Source organism: Panthera pardus, unplaced genomic scaffold, assembly GCF_024362965.1.
Source record: "Panthera pardus isolate Hobbes unplaced genomic scaffold, ASM2436296v1 HiC_scaffold_22, whole genome shotgun sequence".
NCBI classification, from domain to species: domain Eukaryota; kingdom Metazoa; phylum Chordata; class Mammalia; order Carnivora; family Felidae; genus Panthera; species Panthera pardus.
Window position 1 is genome coordinate 50,748,790 of NW_026526788.1, and position 23,265 is coordinate 50,772,054.

The 23,265-nt window shown below is 43.0% G+C and overlaps 1 protein-coding gene and 1 long non-coding RNA gene across 2 annotated transcripts; one reads left to right on the forward strand and one right to left on the reverse strand.

Moving 5' to 3' along the window:
* Window positions 1-1,034: 1,034 nt before the first annotated feature.
* On the forward strand, window positions 1,035-2,919 carry LOC109264640 (uncharacterized). The gene is made up of 2 exons (XR_002078817.2): window positions 1,035-1,493; window positions 1,617-2,919. It is a non-coding gene; the product is annotated as an uncharacterized LOC109264640 (long non-coding RNA).
* A 3,821-nt stretch (window positions 2,920-6,740) lies between these two features.
* Window positions 6,741-16,547, reverse strand: ANKRD1 (ankyrin repeat domain 1). The gene is made up of 9 exons (XM_019445056.2): window positions 16,333-16,547; window positions 15,247-15,426; window positions 14,219-14,356; window positions 13,982-14,089; window positions 12,422-12,520; window positions 10,763-10,861; window positions 10,456-10,554; window positions 10,219-10,317; window positions 6,741-7,607 (listed from the first exon to the last, which is right to left on the reverse strand). Exons 1-9 carry the CDS (start codon window positions 16,357-16,359, stop codon window positions 7,497-7,499), a joined length of 960 nt encoding a protein of 319 aa, XP_019300601.1. The 5' UTR covers window positions 16,360-16,547; the 3' UTR covers window positions 6,741-7,496.
* Window positions 16,548-23,265: the final 6,718 nt, after the last annotated feature.

The following is a 23,265-nucleotide window of genomic DNA, read 5'->3' on the forward strand; positions in this document are numbered from 1 at the left end:
TCTCTCTCTCTCTCTCTCTCTCAAAATAAATAAATTTAAAAAAAGAAAGCTTTTGGGGTGCCTGGGCGGCCCAGGCGGTTAAGCGTCCGAGTTTGGCTTAGGTCATGATCTCGCGGTTCGTGAGTTCGAGCCCCTTGTCGGGCTGTGCTGACAGCTCAGAGCCTGGATCCTGCTTCGGATTCTGTGTCTCCCTCTCTCTCTGCCCCTCCCCTACTCATGCTCTGTCTCTGTCTCTCAAAAATGAATAGATGTTAAAATAAATAAATAAATAAATAAAAAACATTCTGTCAGTCTCACTTATGAATATAGTTGCTAAAGTAAAATATTGGTAAAGAGAAACTATTAAAACAGTATACCATGGCAGGTGAGATTTATTCTAGGAATGTGAGGATATTTCAGTTCTTCTTAATGTACTTTTTCATATTTATTAGTCAAATAAGGAAAATCAGAGTTGTCTTAACGGGTGCCAGAAAGACATTTGATAAAACTTAAAACCCACTCCTGGTTGTAATCATAACCAGGGCAGAACACAAGTAAAAGAATATTTCACACACACACATATGTATGTGTGTCCATATATATTTATATATTGTTTATATTAAGCATGAAGTCTCTAAAGACAAAGCATTTTTGTCTGACTTCCTCTTGAGCAATTTGATGGCTTAGTCACCTCCATTCCCCTCCGTAAAACTGATGGCTGCCGCCGCTGAGCCCGTGTGCCACAGTCGGCCACTTCCTCGAGTGCCAGTTTGCGCCTCCCTCCACCCCACTTGGATTCTCCGAAAGTTAGGTGTGTGTTTCTTCACAAGTCTGTTTATGCCACTGTGGGTAGCGTTGTAAAATAATATACACTAAACATTATGAAAACTATTGCACTATGAGGAACAAAAAAAAGAATTCCCAGGAAATCCAAGGTGATGTTTTCCCAGGAATTCTTTTTTTGTCTCTCCTAGCACAACAGTTATCACAATTTTTAGTATATATATATATATATATATATATATATATATATATATATATATGTAACATACATAACAAAAGGTGAGCCACTGAAAAACCCTGTAGGGCGCCTGGGTGGCTCAGTCAGTTAAGCGTCTGACCTCGGCTCAGGTCATGATCTCCCGGTTCCTCAGTTTGAGCCCCACGTCAGGCTCTGTGCCGACAGCTGAGATCCTGGAGACAACTTTGGATTCTGTGCCTTCCTCTCTCTGTGCCCTCCCCCTGCTCGTGCTTGCTCTCTCTCTCAAAAATAAACATCAAAAAAAAAAAAAAACAAAAAACAAAAAAAAACCATACCTGCTGTCAAAGTAGGTGTGAACAGGACAACTAGGATTTGGGGGGATCCAGTAAAAATTCCACACTTGGATTGCTTCGCTCAAGTCTTAAGTTCTCTTTCTTCTTTAAAGAGACAGGGACTCAAGAAGACAGCTGTAGATTTCCCATCGGAGGGTCCATACTCCCAAGAACAGGCGCTCATCTTTACAGACCAGCATGTGAGTGTGCATTTATGTATTTTAAACTCAAAATATTTAAGGGGTCGTATGTTCAACGTCTTTTGATGCCCCACCTTAGTCTACTTTTTCAGCCAACTAGTTACATGTGTCTATTTGCCCCAGTTGCACCAGATATCATAACTGAGGGAAGTTACTGCAGATGTGACTGTCCTCTTCATAAAAGAAGCGACTGGGAAAAGATTAGAAATGCAGGTACTTCTTTGTTTCTGCACGTTTGTTACGTATTTGCAGTTGTGCCCACTTTCTACTTACGCGTAGGTGCTCGTCCTGTTGCAAAATCGGAGGGCGTGCTGGCCGGTCCTGCGAGAAGAACAGCAGGCGGGTTTCCTCTTGAGGTTTATTCTTGTCAGAACATGACGCACTACTGATTTATTGCAACAAAATGACAATACCATAAATAAATGTTCAGCGCAGTGGTCAGTTAGGAACTAAGTGCACCAAAAGGTAATAGTTTTAGTTAGTAAGTTACTATAAAATGTCATTTTAAGATGACTCTCTTCACAAAGACACAGATCATGCCTACATAAAAATATATATAGGACCTCTGTGAAGAAAACTCTTTACATGCAATGTTTTTAAAAGCTTACTTATTTTGAGAGAGAGAATCCCAAGCAGGCTCTGCGTGGTCAGCACAGAGTGCAACACAGGGCTCGAACTCACGAACTTTTGAGATCGTGACTTGAGCTGAAATCAAGAGTCGGATGCTTAACTGACGGAGGGAGGCACTCTTTTTGCGTGAGGAGGCATTGTTCACCAAAGTCTCCCCCAGAGTATGAATTTAATAAAATCCAAAACAGTGTCTGCATATATTTGCTTCTGTATACGTTTGGATTTTAAACTACATTTTGAAAGAATAAATATGAGAACAGCTAGGAAGTTTCTTAGAAAAACACTGGGAGGGACTTGTATGCCCCGACACTAAAGGGTACAGCAGGACCCTAGTGATTAAAACTGCATGACTGGTGCAAAAATGCATGTAGATCAATGAAAGAGTCGGGAGTTCAGAATGACTCCAAATGTAAGAAGAAATGAGGGACTTTTCAGTGGCATTGGCACAACTGGTTCCCTATGTGGGAATGGCAGCGCGGCATACCAAGTAAGTGCAAAGACGAGACGTTGCCTGTGTTAAAATCTGAACTTGCTAGTACTTAGTGCCTAGGACCTTGCATGAATCACATAACCACTCTGTGCCTCACTTTCTTCATCTATTTTCATACCTGTGGTGCTACTGCAAGGGGTAAGTAGATTTATATTTGTAGAAGGCTCCAAGGAGGATCGGTCGACAGAATTACCTGCTCTTTAAGTATCAGCTATTGTTCTATCATTTAGGAAAGAAAAAGCCTAATCCCTATCTTCTCCCCAATATACACCACACTAAATTCAAGCGGATTAAAGAAATTAAAAACAAACAAACAAACAAAAAACTTGTAAAATACTAGAGAAACGGTAAGTACATTTTTTGTCTAAAACAACCTTGGGTTGGAAGAAACCTAAATGAGGTCATCAAAGCCAGAAATGCGAAGCTTGATTAATTTACATATAAATATAATGTTCTGTTAGAAACGTGCAAACAACTAGGAAAGTGCATTTATAATGCATCTTATAGAGCAGAGAGGTCTAGCATCCTTAGTAAAAGCTTAAAAATGTTTTTAAAAAACATATGCAACATGATAAATGCTATTAGTGTCCGACAGGTCCCTTTGACCAGGCTGATGTACCCCTCCTCCGGCTGCTTCAGATTTGGGCACTAATGGTTGATCTTCACTCTTCCCCAGAGCATTGCCCTTGGGCTGATGGAAGTTACCTTACCCAGGGATGCCTGGGAGGTTTTACACCCCCCACCCCTTGCAGTTGGCCCGAGGCCAATGCCTGACGCAGGGCATTCCCAGCCGGCTTTCTGGCCTCTATGGCATGATTTATGCTCCTGAGCTGGGATAAGGCTGAGGAGAGACTTCTCCTGAAAGCACATCTCTGCCTGTTTCTTCTTCTGCCCTGTCCTGTTTCCCTTGTTGCCTTCCTAGAGCACGCTCAATAAATCACTTACGCAAGAATCCTCATTCCAAGTGCTGCTTCCAGGGAACCTGACTTAATAGAAAATGCAACAAAGATTGAACCAGAAAAACGCTCAATAAACATGAAGCTGCTGAACTTTCTAAGTAATCAAGGAAAATCCACCAAAAATAGATCTTTTGCTGATCAGGTTGAAAACTAAAAAATTTAGGGGCGCCTGGGTGGGTTAGTCAGTTGAGCATCCGACTTCGGCTCAGGTCATGATCTCACAGCTTGTGAGTTTGAGCCCCGCATCTGGCTCTGTGCTGACAGCTCGGAGCCTGGAGCCTGCTTCAGATTCTGTGTCTCCCCTCTGTCCTACCCCTGCTCACACTCTGTCTCTCTCTCTCTCAAAAATAAATAAACATTAAAAAAATGGAAAAAAAGAAAGATAAAAATGTATAAAATGAAACTTCATGATTTGGGGGAAATTTCTTCTACAAATGTATTTCTTCAGAAATAGCTGCTTAGGTGTAAAGGGTGCCTGCATCAGGACATTCATTGGACAATGTCTAAAATAATGGGAAATGCCCTCTCTGCACCCCCCCACTCTCTCTCTCTCTCTCTCTCAAATAAATAAACCTTAAAATAAAATAATGGGAAAATGGAAACAACCTAAATGCCCAATATAGGCCTAGTTAAGTGATCATCGTAAATTGAAACAAGGATACTATCTATATAGATGTGTAGACTAAATTGTTCAATTGAAACCAAAGTTACAAAACTAAATGTACAGTGCCTATGTGTAATGTGCACAGAAATAGCATGAAATAAGGATTATTGGGGGTGTTTGCTTTCTTCATTATTCATTTCTCTAATTGGCTTAATACTTGGTGAGTAGGTATTACTTCTTCAAGGGGAGAGAGATTTTTTCCCCTTGACAGGTAAAGGCAATCCCATAGATGTAAGACACCACTGGACTAAAAACAAAGTTCAACAGGAACCCAGGTGGGGATGGGGGACTCACAGTGTACGTAAGGGTCAAGGACGGCTTTGTGGAAAGAAGACAGCTAACCCGAAGGGGAGGAATGAGGAGAAATGGTGGGGTAGGGTGGGGTGGGAAGGAGAGCCTCCCAGGGAGCTGGCACAGTATATGAAAACAGAAAACCAAGTGCCTGGGTTTTGTAAGAACTGAAAATTCCAGAGCTGAAATTCAGAGTTTAGCTAAGAAAGTGATGAGAAATAGATGAGAATAGGGAGTTAACAGCAGTCAGATTTCAAGGATTTTTGAAAACATTAAGGAGTTTTCATTTCATCCTAAGGGAAACGGGAAGCCACTGAAGAATTTTAAAGAGGATGACTTGACCAGATTTGCATTTTAGCAAAGTCACTCTGGCCGAAACTTCAAGAACAGACTGGAGGGAAGAGAACCAGAAGCCAGGAGCTGGGCAAGGGGCCATTTGAGTAATCCGGGGGACACTGTGGCCGTCTGAACGTGTGGCTCCTGGGATGGGGGAAGTGGGCAGACTACAGAGCTGCTTAGGATTCTTGGTAAGAAGACTTGGAGGTGGGTTGGAAGAGAGGGGTGAAGAAAAGAGAATCAAGAACTAGCAGGAGTCTGTCGGTCAATGGGACATTCCCTTCACTGAGGAAAACACAAGACGAGAGACAGATTGTGGGCAAGGAGCTGGGTCAGGTGGGAAGAGGAGGAGCTTACAAGTTGACCACCTGTGTGACAGAAACTTGAAAGTTTTGCCTAAAGCGTTTATCTTTTCCATTAACAGAAGGTGACTGAGCTGGCCTTGTTCCAGTGGGACTTACCCATGCTGTTTCTCATGCTCTCTGCCTCTGTGCTACTGGAAATCTCTCTGTGGTGACACGGAAGTGTTTCAACCCTTACCCTCTTCTCCCCTCCCAGCTCTGGCGGGGAGGGGGACTTGAAGGTATCATAGAGAACTTGGTCACATGATAACTCACTAAGTTATGCTGTGGGAGACACCAGTACCAGCAAGAGAACTGTGACTCTCGTCGTAGGTGCTTTACTAGGAAGAAATGGGAGGATGCTGAGCCTTAAGGCAAGACTAGTTAGAGCCAGGACCCTAGCAGGAGGACAGAGGGATGGCAAAAGGGGATTGATTGAGAGGGAGGGAGACAACGGAGGGACTGAAGCTCCTGATGCCCTTGGAGGTTAGGAGACTAGATACAAAAGACCCAAAAATATTTCAGACTGTCCTCACAACTTAGGTGCCCATGACCAGCTAACTGGGACACCTGGTTGTGGACGGTGCGAGTACACACTCTCGGTGTTAGAGGCAAAGCTGAGGCTGTGTGTTAGTTATCCCATCTGGGATGAGTTTTGAGGGGAAGGGTACCAGTACCAGCATTTCACGTTGGCCTTCATACATTTCCTAAAGGGCCAGACTTTTCCCATGACCTTGCCCTTGCCTGTGTCTCTCTGCTGTCTGGAACACTGGGCTTGAATGGTTTAGTTTATCCTTCAGACTCCCCTGAAAAGTCTGTAGACATCCCTGCCCTTTGCAGCTGAGACTCTCACAGGACTCTGTTTTTTTACTTCGCTGTACTTACCTCAGACCATTCCTATATATTTCTAGGATTATTTCTTTAATATTTATCTGTTCCAGGAAGGCAGGGCAAGGACCATCCGGTTTTCTCATCACAGGTCTTAGCACCTGGTCCAGCATCTGGCAACAAAATGGCTCCCCTTGAAGGTCAAATAGCATTGACCAGGTGTGTTTCCCCATGGGCAGCCTCTGACACCAACAGTCGGTGTCCACAATAATCACTAAACCCCAGATTAGCCCTGATGGGAACTTCGTAAAGAGCCCTTGTTTAGCTTGCAGTAATCACTCTGCCCACCAGGGGTCTCTTTCTCCCCATCACTGGGGCCAAAAGAACTCTGGAACACCCCTGTATCTTGACGATGGTTTTCACAGCCTTGTTGCTCTACGTGCTGTTGTGGTGTACCCCCACCTCTGCATCACCTGGGAGCTCATCAGAAATGCAGAGTCCCAGGCCCTGCCCGCCACGGGATGGATCAGAATCTGCATTCTAGCAAGGTGGTCTTGCTTAGACCACTGGCGGTCTGTGTACACATTAAATACTGAGAGGTCCTATTTCACAGGACATTTCTAATCTGAAAAACTCGGAAGAGAAAAAAACACTTCATCGAAATGGGCTTTTTCATCTGGTTCTTTCCCACCACACTCATAGAAGTACTTAGAGGTTCAGAATTTGCTTTTATTATGAATATAAAATAGACATACAACATAATATACATTTACACATTTACACTTCGCAGTCCCTTTCATCTTTTTCGAGCAGATTCAACTCTGCACGGCCCAGCGGTCCACTCCCGCCACTACATCCCACCCTTTACACTCACAACATTCTCTTCACCTTGGTACCACATGTGACTTGGTAAGAAATACCAGACCCAGGCATAAAACAATTGGCTTTACCGTCCTTCTCACAGAATCCCTTTCATTCTACGGTTTCCTTTCCTGTCACGTCATGCCTTCCGTTGCCTCGAACTTCAGCATTGAAAATTCAGGAGAAAAGAGGGCTGCAATAATCACCCTTGTCTTTTAAAAACACCTTGAAATAGCTTCCACGAGCGAGGCGCACATAAGTAGACACTGACCACATTGCTCGTTAACATGGTTCAAGATCTGCCGGAAGGATCTGAAGTGTTCTATACAAATGAAGCTTTGCTCACCAAATGGATGATTGTGAAGGATCTGAGTATCAGCGGTGTCGAAGTAAATAAATAAATAAATAACCAGGAACAAATAAAAATAGAGTGTGCTTCACTAAGGGACATGTCTATACCTCTAGCCCCGTGCTTTCTCAAAACCTCATTAGGTGCAGCTTTACAACAGGTGGATAGAAGCTGGGTTTTATGACTAGTTGCTCTTCTTTGGGGCCGTGCCCTCAAAATGCCAGTGAACAACGATGAAAGAGGCGTGGTTTCCTTCAGAAGGAGGCCAGGCGACAGGTTTTGTAGGAGTTCTCCTTGAGGCTGTCAAATATTGCTTTGGTTCCATTCTGCCAGTGTAGCACCAGATCCATCGGGGTCTTCCCAGCCTAATCAAAATACATGAGGAAATTTGACTTCCAGATGGGAGGCATTTATAAATTCGCATCCTCTGTGTGTGTGTTTAATGAGGTAATGGATAGGTGTATGCTTTATTGAACTGTTTTATGCTTTCCACTATGAGTGATTTGCCGTTTATATTCAAATCAGCCCTTCACTGTTTCTCACAGTAATGCTTTTGGCATTTCAGATTAGCAATGTTTGTTGTTGTTGTTGTTGTTGTTGGCATTTCAGATTAGCAATGTTTGTTGTTGTTGTTGTTGTTGTTGTTGTTGTTGTTGTTGTTGTTTTTCCCTGTGGGACTATCCCAGGTTTGGGTAAAAATCCCTGGTCCCTAGGTAGTAAATGGCAAGAGCATGCAAAGTCATTTTGAAATTCACAAAATGGCTCTATGCATCTTCAGGATCCTGCAGAATGGGCACGGGGAAGTGGTGGTCAACAACCAGTTCCGATCAATTTGGAAAATGATTCCCAATTGATAAAAACTGGTGGTAAGTGAGCTGCTTTGACACCCTGGCTGGTGTCCTCAGGTACCCTTCAGAACGATTACTGCTCAGAGGGGTAGAGTTTTCACAACTGCTCAGAAGTTACATTGGGATCTCCCAGGAAATTTCATTTTTTCTTGGAGGTGACATCAACAGTGTGGAAGTAACTTTTGAGACCAAAATTCCTTGTCCCTTATGCATGTGTCTCAAGACATTTATAAAAAGGAAAACCATGTCACTTCTCAATTCTTGCCTTTAAATATGAGAAGTCTTAAATTTTTCCACCTCTATTCATTTGGAAGTCTCTCTAACTCAGAGACGGTAACTCAGACACTGGCAGCTTTGAGATGCAAATCAGTCTAGAGACCTGTTTTGTTTGGGCCCAACCAGAGTTTAGATTTTTTTTTAAAAGCTGGACATAATTGGCAACAGTTGGAAATTAGATTTCCCAACTGACTTTGTGAGCTCTCTGAAGAAATCAGAAGAATTGGTAGCATGATCCCTGTGGATCCACAGAGCAGCAATGGACTGGGCTAGGGACAAGCCCTTTAAAGTTTTGTGCACAGACTCCTGCAGCCGCCATTTAAGTAATTTAGGTGCTCTGCTGCCATGTACTTATTTGAACTAGTGGCCCTGTAACCTTGATTTTGGAACTTCCCACCTCTGTAGCATCTTCCTTGAGAAACATTCTCACGGACACATGATGGCGGAGTTTTGGACAACAATAGAATAATGTATTGTGTGTCATTTCCAGTTCCCTTCAAGATGGTGTCCAATGGCTCACAGGTCCATTGGGCAACATCCAGCCATTGGGCCAATGACATTAATCGTTTCTGGGCGCTTATGCTGTGGTCTGATAATTCAGAACCGTTGGTATATTTTGGGCTATTCTTCCATGAGTTCCTTCAACTCTTCTCTGTTAGAATTTATCTTCTAATTTTCTAGCTACTTACACAGTCTCCCCAAGTATGTACGCTATTTCTTTCTGCTGGTAGTGTCTCACTGCCTAAACGAAATCATTTTTTCTGCAGTTTCAGAGATCTCATTAAATCTCTTTTTCTGGTAATTTATTTACATTATTAGATAAGACCAATCTCACTATCAAGGGAGCCTACTATTAATCCCATCCAAGCAGTCTCTATTTACTGCTTTTATCTTTTGTTCTTATCACCGAGACAGTTTTGTGGGTTTTTTTTTTTTAATGATAAAATATTCCTCTCGGTCTCATAGTAACACAATAAGGGGAAGAAATTATTCACAGTATATGATGACTGGGGTTTTCTTTTCCTTCTTTGTAAAGTGATTCTCCACCAAATCTTTCAAATTATTTCTTTAGTAATTTATATCCATTCCTCTCAGTGGTATTTTTAAAGCTTATATTAGATGATGTTTGTCTGGAAATTGGGACCATGAGAAAAAGTTGGTTCTATTCCCTGGCTTGCAGATGAAGCTAAATTAACACGTACTTGTAGAAGGGACTTATACGAGCATTTTCAGGGCCTAAATATAGGAAATTATTTTGAGGGATATGCAGATAAACCAAAGTGGAGAATGGATAAAAATTATCTCAAAAATATAGGCAACAGCATGTCTAGCCTTGGAAGAAAGGGGTAGCATGGCATGCTGTTGTAAGGGGTGGGGGTGGGGGAGACTACTCAGAATTACTCCTATTAGATCTTGATTAATTTCAGTTCATTGGCTCTTGGCCACATTGACCAATGTGGAATTTTATCACTTCAGGAATGGCGTCTGTCTTTATACCTGACTACCCCAGGCCTGGCTCAGCCAGGGGTGGCCAAGGCAGATTGGGCTTGGGCTTGGGAGAGGGAACAATTTGACCTGTATTTTCAAGACCAAATTTTAAAAGAATCACCAGACACTATACCAGCGCCAAAACAGTCATGGCGGGCTACACCCATCTCTGACCAGGTGACCTTGCCAAGGTTAGCAGTGTCTTCATGGCAACGTTAGCAACGTTGTTACAGGGCATTTAAACATCAAAAGGCTGCCCCCAACCCTGAAATCCTACAGCTGTGGGACTATTTTCAAGTACATGAGATATGTTTTTGTTAAGAAGAAAGCCCCCAAGCAGGAACGGCTTAGTTCAGGTACTTACACAATTCTTGATGTTGAGGTCAGCCCCGTACATAATTAGGAGTCTGATCATCTTGTAACGGTTCAGCCTCACGGCGTCGTGCAGAGGGGTATCTCCTTCCTAGAGAAGCAGAGTCAACAGGCTAAAGGTGGACCTGAGGCCAGGAAGTGAGTCCCACAAGGGCACCTAGCTTGGGGAGGGATTCCAGATAAGTGAGGGACGAAGTTGCAGGAGGCGGAGCTTGGCCCAGGTACTCACTCGGTCTTTGGCGTTGAGGTCCGCTTCACAGGCGATGAGATGCTCTGCACACTCGTAGTGACCGGTCCTCACCGCCACGTGCAGTGCTGTGCTGAGCAACTGGGAAATTGAAGAATGCAACCGATTCGCTGGGTGCGGGGACAGAGGCCATCCCAGACCCCAAAGCATGTGGGAGGGGGACAAGTGGCCACTCTGGTGTCCCACACAGCCTGAGCTTCCAGCTGACCCAAACAGTGAGGTGGCTTTGGGAAAGAAAGGGGAAGGGGAGGAAGGTGGTGGAGGGGAGGAGCAAGAAGAGGAGAAATACCTTATCCCGAGCACTGATTTTTGCTCCTTTGTTCAGCAGCAATTTTAAGACATCCAGGTTTCCTCCGCGGCTTGCCCAGTGGATGGCTGTGGATTCAAGCTATAGCAGAAGGTAAAGGGGTGCGACTTAATGTAAAGAAGAACTGGTCAGAGGAATTAGTGCTTGGTTCTGAGGGCCAGAAATACCCGATTTGCTAAGGCATCCATGGTGACACGGGATTGTCCCCCTCTGGGTTGCTAATTCTAAGTATTGTAGCAGAAGGCTCTGGCCAGATGCATTCGCTAAACTGGACGTGTGTGGACGTGAGTGTATGCAGTCCTATGTGTGTATCTGTGTGCATGTATTTGCATTGTTAGAAAACTCAAATCTAACAAATCTTTTTTCTTTCTTTTTTTTTTTTTTTTTTTTTTTTTGGTAAAAGCATAAAAACTACAACTTGTAGAGAATTTCCACTTGCCAGAAAGGTGCTACACACTTTCAATGGGTTGGTCCTCCCAGCAGGTGTGACTGCCCTCATGTTGCAGGTGAGCAAACCAAGTCTCCCAAATAGTCAAGTTTTTTGCCCGAGGAAGCGCAGTTAGCAAGTATCAGAATAGATATTCAAACCCACATCTGCCCAGAACTTTCATCCACTTTTGCCAAATAGACTCAGAGTTCTAGACAAACGCATTTTAAAATTCTGGCAGAATGCAAGTAGTCCCTTCCAAGATTTTAATCTGGAGCTGTCACCTCTTCCTGTGTCCCTGTTGTTTTGTCTCATCTCTTGCTGGTTCTCTGCTGTCATCTGCACCAGCACAGCCTCTGTAACTCAGCTGCCACCGCCGGTGGTCACTGCACACTGCCCTTACTCTTAAGAGCTGCCCTCTTCCCCACTCTGGTATATTCCTGGCCTTCCAAATCACACACTCAAGAATTTGAGCGTCTTTTCATGCAAACTTTATTTATTTTTTATTGTTTTTCTGTGTGTTCGTCTTTTGGGTTCAATTTCGTTCAAGTTCTTTGGACTTTTTCTTTTTTTTTAATATCCCTTTTCCACTTTGCTATAAAGTCAAATTGAGTTGCATTTAAATAAATAAAGCCTATTCCCAGCTCAATCTGCAGTTCATGAAATATGCTGTCTGCTGGTCTTTGTAGAAATCACAGTGGTTGAGTTATTGAGGTCTGAATAGCAGCTACTTTCCATAGATGCAATTCATTCCGTAGGCAGTTTAGCCCCCAACCTCACTGATGGCATCTATCATATAAGGTGTACAGCTAGAGAATTCTGACACATTGCTGGCAGCCACGGGGCCATGAGCAGACTGCCGTGGATAATGGAAGGACAGGGACACTGAGAGGCAAGTGCTGACTGTATTACTTCTCAGTAATGCTACTGACTTGATACTGACCCAACTCTCTGATGAGGATATTGAATTCTGTGCAGAGGCTTTCACTGCCTTCTTTTCCCTGGAACACTCCTCTGCTTTTCAGTATGTATGGAAAATACTTTCCACATGACCTAGTCCCATCTCCCAACTTCCCTTTGTATGGAGAAATGAGCTTTCGCCCTGTTCTCTCAGATCAATTTTCAATCCAATCAACCCCGTTTTTCATTGTAGGTTTTCACGAGCGTATAGTCTACTTATTTTGGCTCATTTCCAAACAAAGAAATATATTTACCATATCACGGAATTCGATCTGGGCTCCAGCTTCCATTAACTTCTCCACAATTGCCAAGTGTCCTTCTAAGCAGGCTCTGTGAAGGGCTGTCCGTTTATACTGTCAGAATAGAGATTTAAAAAGAGAGACAGCGATGCATATAAAAATGAGCATAAATCCTTCTAAGGGCTGTGGAGCTGGGGACTCCAGTGACCTAATTAATAGAAACTCGAGTGCTTCTTTTGGAATTAGAAATGTCAAATTTACTAAAATTGCAGAACTAGAACAATTATCCTACAAATGAGGTTTGAGTTTCCTACAGGTACATTTCTAAGCCCTCAGAGGTCTATGTGGAGGGATATGAATTTAAAGTTCAAAACTACCTACATGCTGACATTTCCCTTTCTTGAATTCTGTGCCTTCATTGTTTGTGTAGAATTTGCCATGCAGATCAGATGGCTTTCTTCCATCTGGGACTGTTGCTAGGTTGAATATCAAAAAGCATTCAATTCTTTTTTAAGAGATTGGGGGGAGGGTTAAGCCTCTGACTTCGGCTCAGGTCATGATCTTGTGGTTCGTGGGTTCAAGCCCCATGTCAGGCTCTGTGCTGACAGTTCAGAGCCTGGAGCCTGCTTCTGATTCTGTGTCTCCCTCTCTCTCTGTTCCTCCCCTACTCGCGCGCTCTCTCTCTCTCTCTCTCCCTCAAAAATAAATAAACATTAAAAAACAATTAAAAAAAATGGAGGAGTCATTTTTAGTTCACCGCCTGAAATGATTCTCCAGCCGGGAAAGGATGCAAAAAGGAGTAGAAGAAGGCTTTGTATGAATGGATTCATAGCCTATTTGGCCTAGAACAATTGTTGGCGTTATTCACTCCAGTGTGCTCTATTTACAGATAAGAAAACTGAGGTCTAGAAAAAGCAAATTAGCTGCCAAAAATCAAATAGCCAAGTAGTGAAAGAGCCACCACTTGAACTCCAGTCCACAGATTCCTTGTGTAAGGCTGATGTGTTTGGGTCCAATCAAGGATGATGCTGAGGTGCCTGGGTGGCTCAGACAGTTAAGTGTCCAACCCTCGGTTTCAGCTCAGGTCATGCATGATCTCATGGTTTGTGAGCTCTCGCCTCATATCAGTCTCTGAGCTGACAGTGCAGAGCCTGTTTGGGAATCTCTCTCTGCCCCTCCCCCACTTGCACACATGCTCTCTCTCTCTCTCAAAATAAATAAATAAACAAAAAAGTTATTTAAAAAAAAAAAAAAGATGATGCTGTTATGTATTTCTCCAAAAGGGATTCGTTGGCCCTGCCTTATTAAAAGACTATCCCAGGAATATAAAAAGTTATAGACAAACTGAAAAAGCAGTCAGAAGTACCAAAAAAAAGATGCAATCCACAGCGCTAATCCAGCCTCTTTTTTCTGGATTGCCGTGCTATCCTAATATGCTACCCGCATATGTGGTAACAGCTGGGGAAACTGTTTCAGGTGGATTGGTTTTTGGCATCATGTTAGCAAGGCTGAAGTTAAGCATAAGAAACACAAAATTAATGAGCTGGATTTTGCAGTGCTTTGTGTAAGCCTTACCTCATCACAGACATCTGGATTGTTCTTGTCTGACAAGAATTTTTCTACTACTGGCAGCTTATTCTCCAGGGCAGCCTTCAGGAACCTAGGTACATCCACAGGTTCCGTCTAAAGCCAAAAAAATAACGTGAGAGTTACCGCGAGCTTTCCAGCATTCGCCCAAACCCTCCACAGATATTTCTTCCCCTGTAGCATAATGCCAGACGTGTAGTACCACAAAAAGCAGACAGTCCTTACAATGATTTCAGGTTCAGGTTCCTTCACGACCGAAACTTTAGTCTTCCTGTATTTTTTCCTTTTCTTCAGCTGAATGATTATTTCAAGGTCTTCTAAATTTTCAAGCTTTGATCTTTGTTCTAGTTTTTTCTTCTTGAGCTAAAAAAGAAATCCATATTTCAAAATATGGTGAGTTCTACTGACAGGCATTCTGGTTGTGTCTAAACAAAATTGTGCAAGGTCTGAGAGAAGTATGTGAACAGTTTGAGCAAAAAAAGAGAAGAAACAAAACAACTTTAAAACTAATCTTTGATTTTGACTTAGTGACTTCTTACTCAAGTATTTGGGGTCTAATCTTTCAGCTAATTGCCTTCACCTTCGTATCTCTTGTTTGTAGTTTTTGACTAATTGGAGATAGGATCTAGTCTATAAGTGACGATCTTGTAACCCTTTCCATAAACAAACCCCAGATTTCTGTAGACTTTTTTATTTAACTCGAAAGAATCCAACAGTAAGCGTTAAGCCCTGAAATATCAATGCCAATCTCTTTCAGGTGGCTTAGTAAGAAACCGACTGTCCTGGGACTACTGCTAACTAATGCATGCTTTCTCTGTGATTAGTAAGCGATGCAAATTCACCCAGCAACACAGAATTTGTCAACACAGATAGTAAACGCAGCCAAACAATGATTCATGGACCACAAGCCACATTACTGAGAAAAAGAGGTCTCTCTTGCTTCGGACTACCTAGACCGTGTATGACATCAGAAAGTCACTGGACATGTTTCTCTTTCCAAGTCTTTCAAGCAGAAGATGATCATAGAACAGTCTGTCATTGATTTGGAATCCAGAGGTCATAGTCTTGCTAAAGAATTAGTTCCTACAACCTGTCCTATAAAAGTTGCCTCTTTATGGATTTGAATTTGGCAGAGAAACATCTTTGGAACGGCTGCTTTTATTTGGTTCTCTCTTTTCTCCTTCCTGCCTGGCACCTCTTTCCTCTGTCCCGTCCCCAACTTCCCATTAGTGGAATCCAGGGAATCTCCTTACCTCTGCCTCTCGCTCTTTCTCAATCTTCCACTGCTGTTCCCCCAGGCTCAGGGAGTGGGCTGGAAGTGTTTTCAGGTCCTCTTGTTTCTCTACGGTAACAGCAGCTTCATACTCCCCATCTCTGAAATCCTCGGGAAGGAACTCCCCAGTCTCTCCGCTGTTGTTCTTCTTCCCCGTAACCTATGAGGGAAGAAAACTGTAGTGTCAGAAGCAGCAAGACCTGTCCTGGAGTCATTCTTCAAAGAGGATGCTGCAGGAGGGCTCTGGTCCTCCCTGGCTGGTGACAGCCTCCTCTGTGAGATGTGCTTTCAGATCCCGGGCTGGGACACACTGCGGCAGGATTCTAGGATTACCTTCAGGTGATCGTCCTCTTCTCTAGCTAAATCAAGGCTTAGATTAGGTTGATATGTTTAAACCCACTTTGAACCCACTCAATCCCATTTCTCCTAGGAAAACTGCCACCCCTCCATGATTATTTAAAATTCTTCCGGGGCACCTGGGTGGCTCAGTCGGTTAAGCGTCCGACTTCAGCTCAGGTCACGATCTCGCAGTCCGTGAGTTCGAGCCCCGCGTCGGGCTCTGGGCTGATGGCTCAGAGCCTGGAGCCTGCTTCCGATTCTGTGTCTCCCTCTCTCTCTGACCCTCCCCCATTCATGCTCTGTCTCTCTCTGTCTCAAAAATAAATAAACTTAAAAAAAATAAAAAAAAAAATTCTTCCGTGATTATTTAAAATTCCTCCATTCATAATTTCTTCCAATTCTTCCATGACATTTGGCCTTGAGTTGTAAAGTTTCCAGACATATCCTCACAATAAAACTTCTTCCCTGAGGCATCCTCATACCTGCCTGTGAATCTGCGCTTTGGTAAGAAAACCAAAGGAGAAGATAATAAATCGGAAATAGAGAACTCATTACTACCAGCTCCATTTTTCCAGTTTCACTTATTTCATCACATAAGCCAACCATTTTCCGTAGATGACATCAGAGTCCCTGCGCATCATGCCTGAATAAAAGGACATTTCTATTTTCAAATACAAATCAAGACCGAACTGATTTTCGCTGCGAAATGATAACGTGTCTTACGTACCAGCTCTTCTACCTTCATCACCATCATGTCTGCCTGACGTTCGGTTTGTCTGTGTGTTTATTCCCCCGTGGAATGAATCCCTTGAGTCGGCCCTGCCGAGCCCCTCCACCCCGGCCAGCTTATATAGCGAGGGCTGGGTGAGATAATCTTCCAACCTGGGAACCCAAGTAACAGCCCGGCCCCCACCCGTGGCCAACTCAGAGGCAGGTGAATTTTCATTCCAGACTCAGTGTCTGGGAAGCCGAAGAGGGAGGGGATGACCAGTAACCCCACTTAATATGTGAATCAGGAAGAAATGTGAGAGGGCCATTCCTTTGGCGGTGACCACACCGCTCAGCAATGCGAGCCATCTATTTATCGAGAAGCCAGGGGACAGCTGTCTGTTGCTATTGCACCACAGCACTGCTCCTGTTCCTTCTTTGTCAGCTTTCATATGACTAACCCTATCAAGAAAATGTAAATGCCCTGCATATCACACTGCCAATAATATCTTGCTGATAACCAGACTTATCAACACTTCACTTGGGGGAAGTGTTGCTTCAGGACATCCTATTCGTGGGTAAACAGTCTGAGAGGAAAGGATCCGGGGTTCTAATGGCCCTTGTCTATATCTGTTTGGAATTCTCTGGAGTGATGTCTGGGGCTAAAAAGGCCCCATGACATGCCATCTTACCATCATTGTAAGAAATTGAAAGCATTCAGTGATGCACTTTTATTTCATGGTGTCACTGGCCATAATTAGCACATTACGTGCTCGCTGTCATCTAAAACTGCATACTTACCGGAGCCTTTTTGATTCAGATGGTCCCAAGAAAGATTATAGGAGATCAGTATTAGCAATGGCATGGTGTCGATTAGGTCATAGAGCCGAAGTTCTCAGATGCTATCGGTAAAACACTCGCCTGTGGGAGCTTGTCAAAAATGCAGATCCCCTGGCCCCACTCCAGGCATTCTGAATTGATTTATGATGGGTCCTAGGAACCTGCATTTTTCAAAGCACCCATATAACTCTGATGCATCAGGCTTTGAGACACATCGCTAGAGGGGCAGAGAGCTTTGCTCTAGGGAGGGATGAAGAGGACCTCTGTTTCTGGTTTCTCATCTGAGGCGTTAAATCATGTAAAAATATTTAGGTCCTTTTACGGTTCAAGAAGAGATTGGGATTGTACCTTCAAAGCCATTCAGAACCTTAGTGTTTTCAGTAAGAGAAAAAAGGGGAAGAATGAGAGAAAAAGTAGTATTAATGGAGGGGAGTATTAGGATCTATGTTGACCTTTCTGGATCTGTCACCCCTCAGACTTACCCACCCCACAAAACATGGCTGCCAGTCTCTTCTCCCCTTGATCAGCCCATGGACATTTTCTGGAACTGTCAGAATGAGACATTGACCCCCAAAGGAAAAGCAATGGTAAAGAACCCTCCTAATAACTCCCGTATCTGTTCTGGTCCCCTAATGTTCTTTCCTAAAAGGGGTTTTACTTAAAGGAAATCTCCTGGTGTTTTCTTTGAGGTGGACACAGCTATTCCTGTCTTCATTGATTTCTTCATCTAAGTGAGAAGTGGCCATTTTAGTTTTTCCTACCATTTCTCATGGCTTTTTGTTCCAGGCTTGACCCAAACTGAGGACAGTATTAGGAGACATCTTTGGGGAAGGGCCAGGGGGTGTTTAAGGGTCTAGAATATGGAATCTCACAGCTATTTGTACCCTCAAAGTTTGAGAAAGACCAGTGCTTTCATTTTACAGAGGGTGGTGAGGCATAGAAATGTTGAGTAACTTGCTGCAGATACACAGCTGGTTGGTGGATACTGGGTTGAAGAGTTTCGATTGCATCCAACAGGAACAGAGAATCACTGAGCACAGAGCAGCTTTTCAAGGAAAGTTCATACCTAGACCCACTCAGGGCCCAACCAAAACTGGTAGGTAATAGGCTCTTCAGTGTTCAGATCACTTCAAAAAAATGCAAGCAGTGGTGGGGGGGATGGCTCATCAAGCTCTGCTCTTCCTCCAGTCACTGAGTTTTCCCCTCAAGCCTGGCTGATTCTGTCTGGGAAGCTCCAGGAAGTCTTGAAAAGAACTTCACAGAGGCCGACAGTTGAGGACGGTTGACCGAACGGGCTGAACCTAGAGAAAGGAGCGAGCTGGGAAGATCCTCCCTTATTGTCAGGTCAGCAAAATCCCTGTCGGACCTCTCCACTCCCCTTTCCCCCATGTTGATCCAGTCAGCATTATAAACCAAGATGAGATTGTCTCTTCAAAAAGTGGTGCCAGGGGCACGTGGGTGGCTCAGTCAATTAAACCCCCAACTCTTGATTTCAGCTCAAGTCATGATCTCACAGTTCATAGGTTGAGCCCTGCATCAAATGATTCTCTTTCTCTCAAAATAAGTAAACATTAAAAAAAAAAGAAGAAGAAATTCTAGATACATTTAGCTCCCTAATAACACATAAGACAAAATTGCATTTTCAAATCATTCCTTTTCATCAAAATTGAGAACTTCTCAATTAGAGGCAAATTTTTAAAGAACCTCCTTCCTGTAAAAGTTCACCTAGTGGGGTAAGTTCTGAAAAGTGTATATTTGGCTGGATCGTACTCTCAAACTAGGCATAACCTTTCCTATCCAAGATGAATTAAGACAAAAAACCTTCAAGTTAGTTCTACAATTATTTAACAACCCAGTGTCAACCACCTATGGACAGAATGAACAGGGGAATGGTTCCTGAGCTTTGCCGGAATTACCCCCATGAACCTTTTCCCCAGTTTCTGCAGAGTTTATGCATTTTGAGTGGGGCCAGAATTATAGCCCTCTTTACAGCTGGAGAAAGTGAGGCAGGGGAGCAGAGCATATACAGCACTTACTGTCACCCAGGGTTCCAAAAACTTGCCTAGACACCACCCTGGCTGTGGTGCCAGAGCTCAGCTCCAAGGCCAATTTCATGTCTCCAAATTTTTGGACACCGTACCTCTATGTACTTCATTATACGTCTACTAAGATTTTTCTCTTATTATATTTTCTCCACTCTGTAAGTAATATATGCATGTTATTGTTAAAATTTAAAAATGACACAGAGTGTTGCTTAATTGCAGTCTCACTGAGTGTTGATTTGATACTTGATTTTTTTCACTCGATAACATGTCTTAGGAATTGTCTTCTACCAACATAAACAAACCTATTTCATTATTTTAATCAACTGCATGGATTTCCTTGTGTGGACAGACCGTTGCTCATTTAGCCAACTCTCCCATCTATGGATATTTAGGCTGTTTTTCAAAACAGTCACTTTTATTTGCTACAATCAAAGGCATTTCATGGCACATAAAATTTTATTGTTATTAACACTCCTTGTCCTTAGAACCCCCACTTCGATACTAAAAGGAAGCACTCCAAGGACTGTGGCCAGATTCTGGCTCAGAAGACACCTTGTTCCACTGTCGCACTTATAATTGCTCATTTTGCTGTCCCTCTTAATAGCCTTCCCAGAGCCAGCTGCTACTCACCTCCCCTGGCTCAGAGAAGTGGCTGACTTTGCCTAACTAGGAATCCAAGTATCCTTACAGCCAAGCCATGGCTCAGTTACACACTTGAAAATGCCAAAGGGAGGTCATAAAAGTGAAGCAAACAAGGTTCAAGGTTGTTTCCCTTCCACCACCAACGGGGAATGCAATCACCTGTATTTGGAAAGCTGAACAGCCTGGGGACATTTTGAGCAGGCTTGTGGTATCTGTCTTCACCTCCTCTCAAAGGACAAAGTCAAGACTAAAGTCCTCTTCTACCCAGGGCTCTGGATACAAAGTGCATGCACCCTGCTGTAAGCAACAGGGCACAAGCTTCCTTTTTGTGGGTATCGGTGGCCCCTGGCGAGAGAGGTAGGTGAGGGCTGTAGTTCTCACCGCCACACCTTAGAGCAGGTGCTTTGTTCTAGTAAATTACATGTCGCAACCCAAATTCTGCTACACACTTGAATCCATGTCAACCAATAGGCTCACACAGCCACACAGACTGTTCTGCACGCTCAATGAAGCCAGCCCCATCTTAGGCCCTCATACAGCAAACAGCATACAAGGTTCAGCTGAGGCAAATGACACCGCATCCTAGCAGCACGTTTTGGCTGATTTTCTGGTGCAATCAGATGACAGAACGTTTCAGGTATGGCCCGATACACGATCTGACAGAGTCCTCGTACTCACTGTGGGACTAGGTCTCCAAGGGCCATAACAGAACGTCTGACCCAGAGCAGCGCCATATTAAGCTGACACCTAGCAGGGTTGCTACATGCTCTTCTAGCCAAACCGCAGGTCTTGAATCCTCCTTTCGATGACAAATAATCTGTACCATTTCTAATGCTAATTAACAAAGAATTCTTCAGTACTAATGAGAGGTAAAGATAGTTAAAGTGCTTGGGGTAGCCTCTTCTGGAACATGCACAGCTGATTGGCATCTTATAAATCCTAACCACAACAAGTGTAATGTGCCAGCTAGGGCACCTCGGGTATAAATTAGTATTCCCCAGTGGTTCTCAGGGCTGGGTGCATCTTAAAATTGGCTAGGAAGCTTTTAAAAGATGCTAATACCCCAGCCTCACCCCAGGTACATGAAATCTGACTCTTTGCCCTAAGATCCAGGTATTGGCATTAAAAAAAATTCTCTAGTTGATTCTAATTTCCAGCCAGCATTGAGAATACCAGCATAAGATACAGATTTCAGTGAATGTGTATGTAAATATACGTACATAAATTCTTTTTTTAAAATAATTTAGTTAGTTAGCATATAGTGCAACAATGATTTTCCTTAATGCCCCTTACCACTTGGCCCATCCCCCCCCACACACACAACCCCTCCAGCAACCCTCTGTTTGTTCTTTTATGTTTTGTCCCCCTCCCTGTTTTTATATTATTTTTGCTTCCCTTCCCTTATGTTCACCTGCTTTGTATCTTAAAGTCCTCATATGAGTGAAGTCTTATGATGTTTGTCTTTCTCTGACTGATTTCACTTAGCATAATACCCTCTAGTTCTATCCACGTTGTTGCAAATGGCAAGATTTCATTCTTTTTGATTGCCGAGTCATACTCCTTTGTGTGTGTGTATATATATATATATATACCACATTTTCTTTACCCATTCATCCATCGATGGACATTTGGGCTCTTTCCATACTTTGTCTATTGTCAATAGTGCTGCTATAAACATTGGGCGGAGGGGTGCATGTGCCTCTTTGAGACAGCACACCTGTATCCCTTGGATACATACCTAGTAGTGCCATGCTGGGTTGTAGGATAGTTCTATTTTTAATTTTTTGAGGAACCTCCACACTGTTTTCCAGAGTGGCTGCACCAGTTTGCATTCCCACCAGCAGTGCCAAAGAGATCCTCTTTCTCCACATCCTCGCCAACATCTATTGTTGCCTGAGTTGTTCATGTTAGCCATTCTGACTGGTGTGAGGTGGTATCTCATTGTGGTTTTGATTTGTATTTCCCTGATGATGAGTGATGTGTAGGTTGGCCATCTGGATGTCTTCTTTGGAGAAATGTCTATTCATGTCTTTTGCCCATTTCTTCAGTGGATTATTTGTTTTTTGGGTGTTGAGTTTGATAAGTTCTTTATAGATTTTGGATACTAACCTTTTATCTGATATGTCGTTTGCAAATATCTTCTCCCGTTCCGTCGGTTGCCTTTTAGTTTTGCTGATTGTTTCCTTTGCTGTGCAGAAGCTTTTTATTTTGATGAGGTCCCAATAGTTCATTTTTGCTTTTGTTTCCCTTGCCTCCAGAGACGTGTTGAGTAAGAAGTTGCTGCGGGCAAGATCAAAGAGGTTTTTGCCTGCTTTCTCCTCGAGGATTTTGATGGCTTCCTGTCTTACATTTAGGTCTTTCATCCATTTTGAGTTTCTTTTTGTGTCTGGTGTAAGAAAGGGGTCCAGGTTCATTATTCTGCATGTCATTGTTGTGTTTTCCCAGCACCACTTGCTGAAGAGACTTCCTTTATTCCATTGGATATTCTTTCCTGCTTTGTCAGACATTAGTTGGCCATACGTTTGTGGGTCCATTTCTGGGTTCTCTATTCTTTTCCATTGATCTGAATGTATGTTTTCATGCCAGTACCATACTGTCTTGATGATTACAGCTTTGTAATACAGCTTGAAGTCCGAGATTGTGATGCCTCCAGCTTTGGTTTTCTTTCTCAAGATTGCTTTGGCTATTCGGGGTCTTTTCTGGTTCCATACAAATTTTAGAACTGTTTGTTCTAGCTCTGTGAAGAATGCTGCTGGTGTCATTTTGATAGGGATTGCATTGAATATGTAGATTGCTTTGGGTAGCATTGACATTTTAACAATATTTGTTCTTCCTATCCAGGAGCATGGAATATTTTTTTGTGTCTTCTTCAATTTCTTTCATAAGCTTTCTATAGTTTTCAGTGTATAGATTTTTCACTTCTTTGGTTAGGTTTATTCCCAGGTATTTTATGGTTTTTAGTGCAATTGTAAATGGGATCGATTCCTTGATTTCTCTTTCTTTTGCTTCATTATTGGTGTATGGAAATACAACCAACTTCCGTACATTGATTTTATATCCTGCAAATTTGCTGAATTCATGGGTCAGTTCTAGCAGTTTTTTGGTGGAATCTTTGGGTGTTCCATATAGAGTATCATGTCATCTGGAAAAGAGTGAAAATTTGACCTCCTCCTGGCTGATGTGGATGCCTTTTATTTCTTTGTGTTGTCTGATTGCTGAGGCTAAGACTTCCAATGCTATGTTGAATAACAGTGGTGAGAGTGGACATCCCTATCTTGTTCCTGACCTCAGGGGGAAAGCTCTCAGTTTTTCCCCATTGAGGATGATATTAGCGTTGGGTCTTTTATATATGGCTTTTATGATGTCAAGGTATAATCCTTCTATCCCTACACTCTTGCAGGTTTTTATCAAGAATGGATGCTGTA

Coding starts and splice junctions, on each gene's coding strand:
- ANKRD1 (XM_019445056.2), bottom strand. CDS start 16,359: ATGATGGTGATGAAGGTAGAAGAGCTG. Junction 15,427..16,332: donor TGATGAAGGTAGAAGAGCTG/GTACGTAAGACA, acceptor CTTCCCTCATAG/GTTACGGGGAAGAAGAACAA. Junction 14,357..15,246: donor AGAAAGAGCGAGAGGCAGAG/GTAAGGAGATTC, acceptor TTTCTTTTTTAG/CTCAAGAAGAAAAAACTAGA.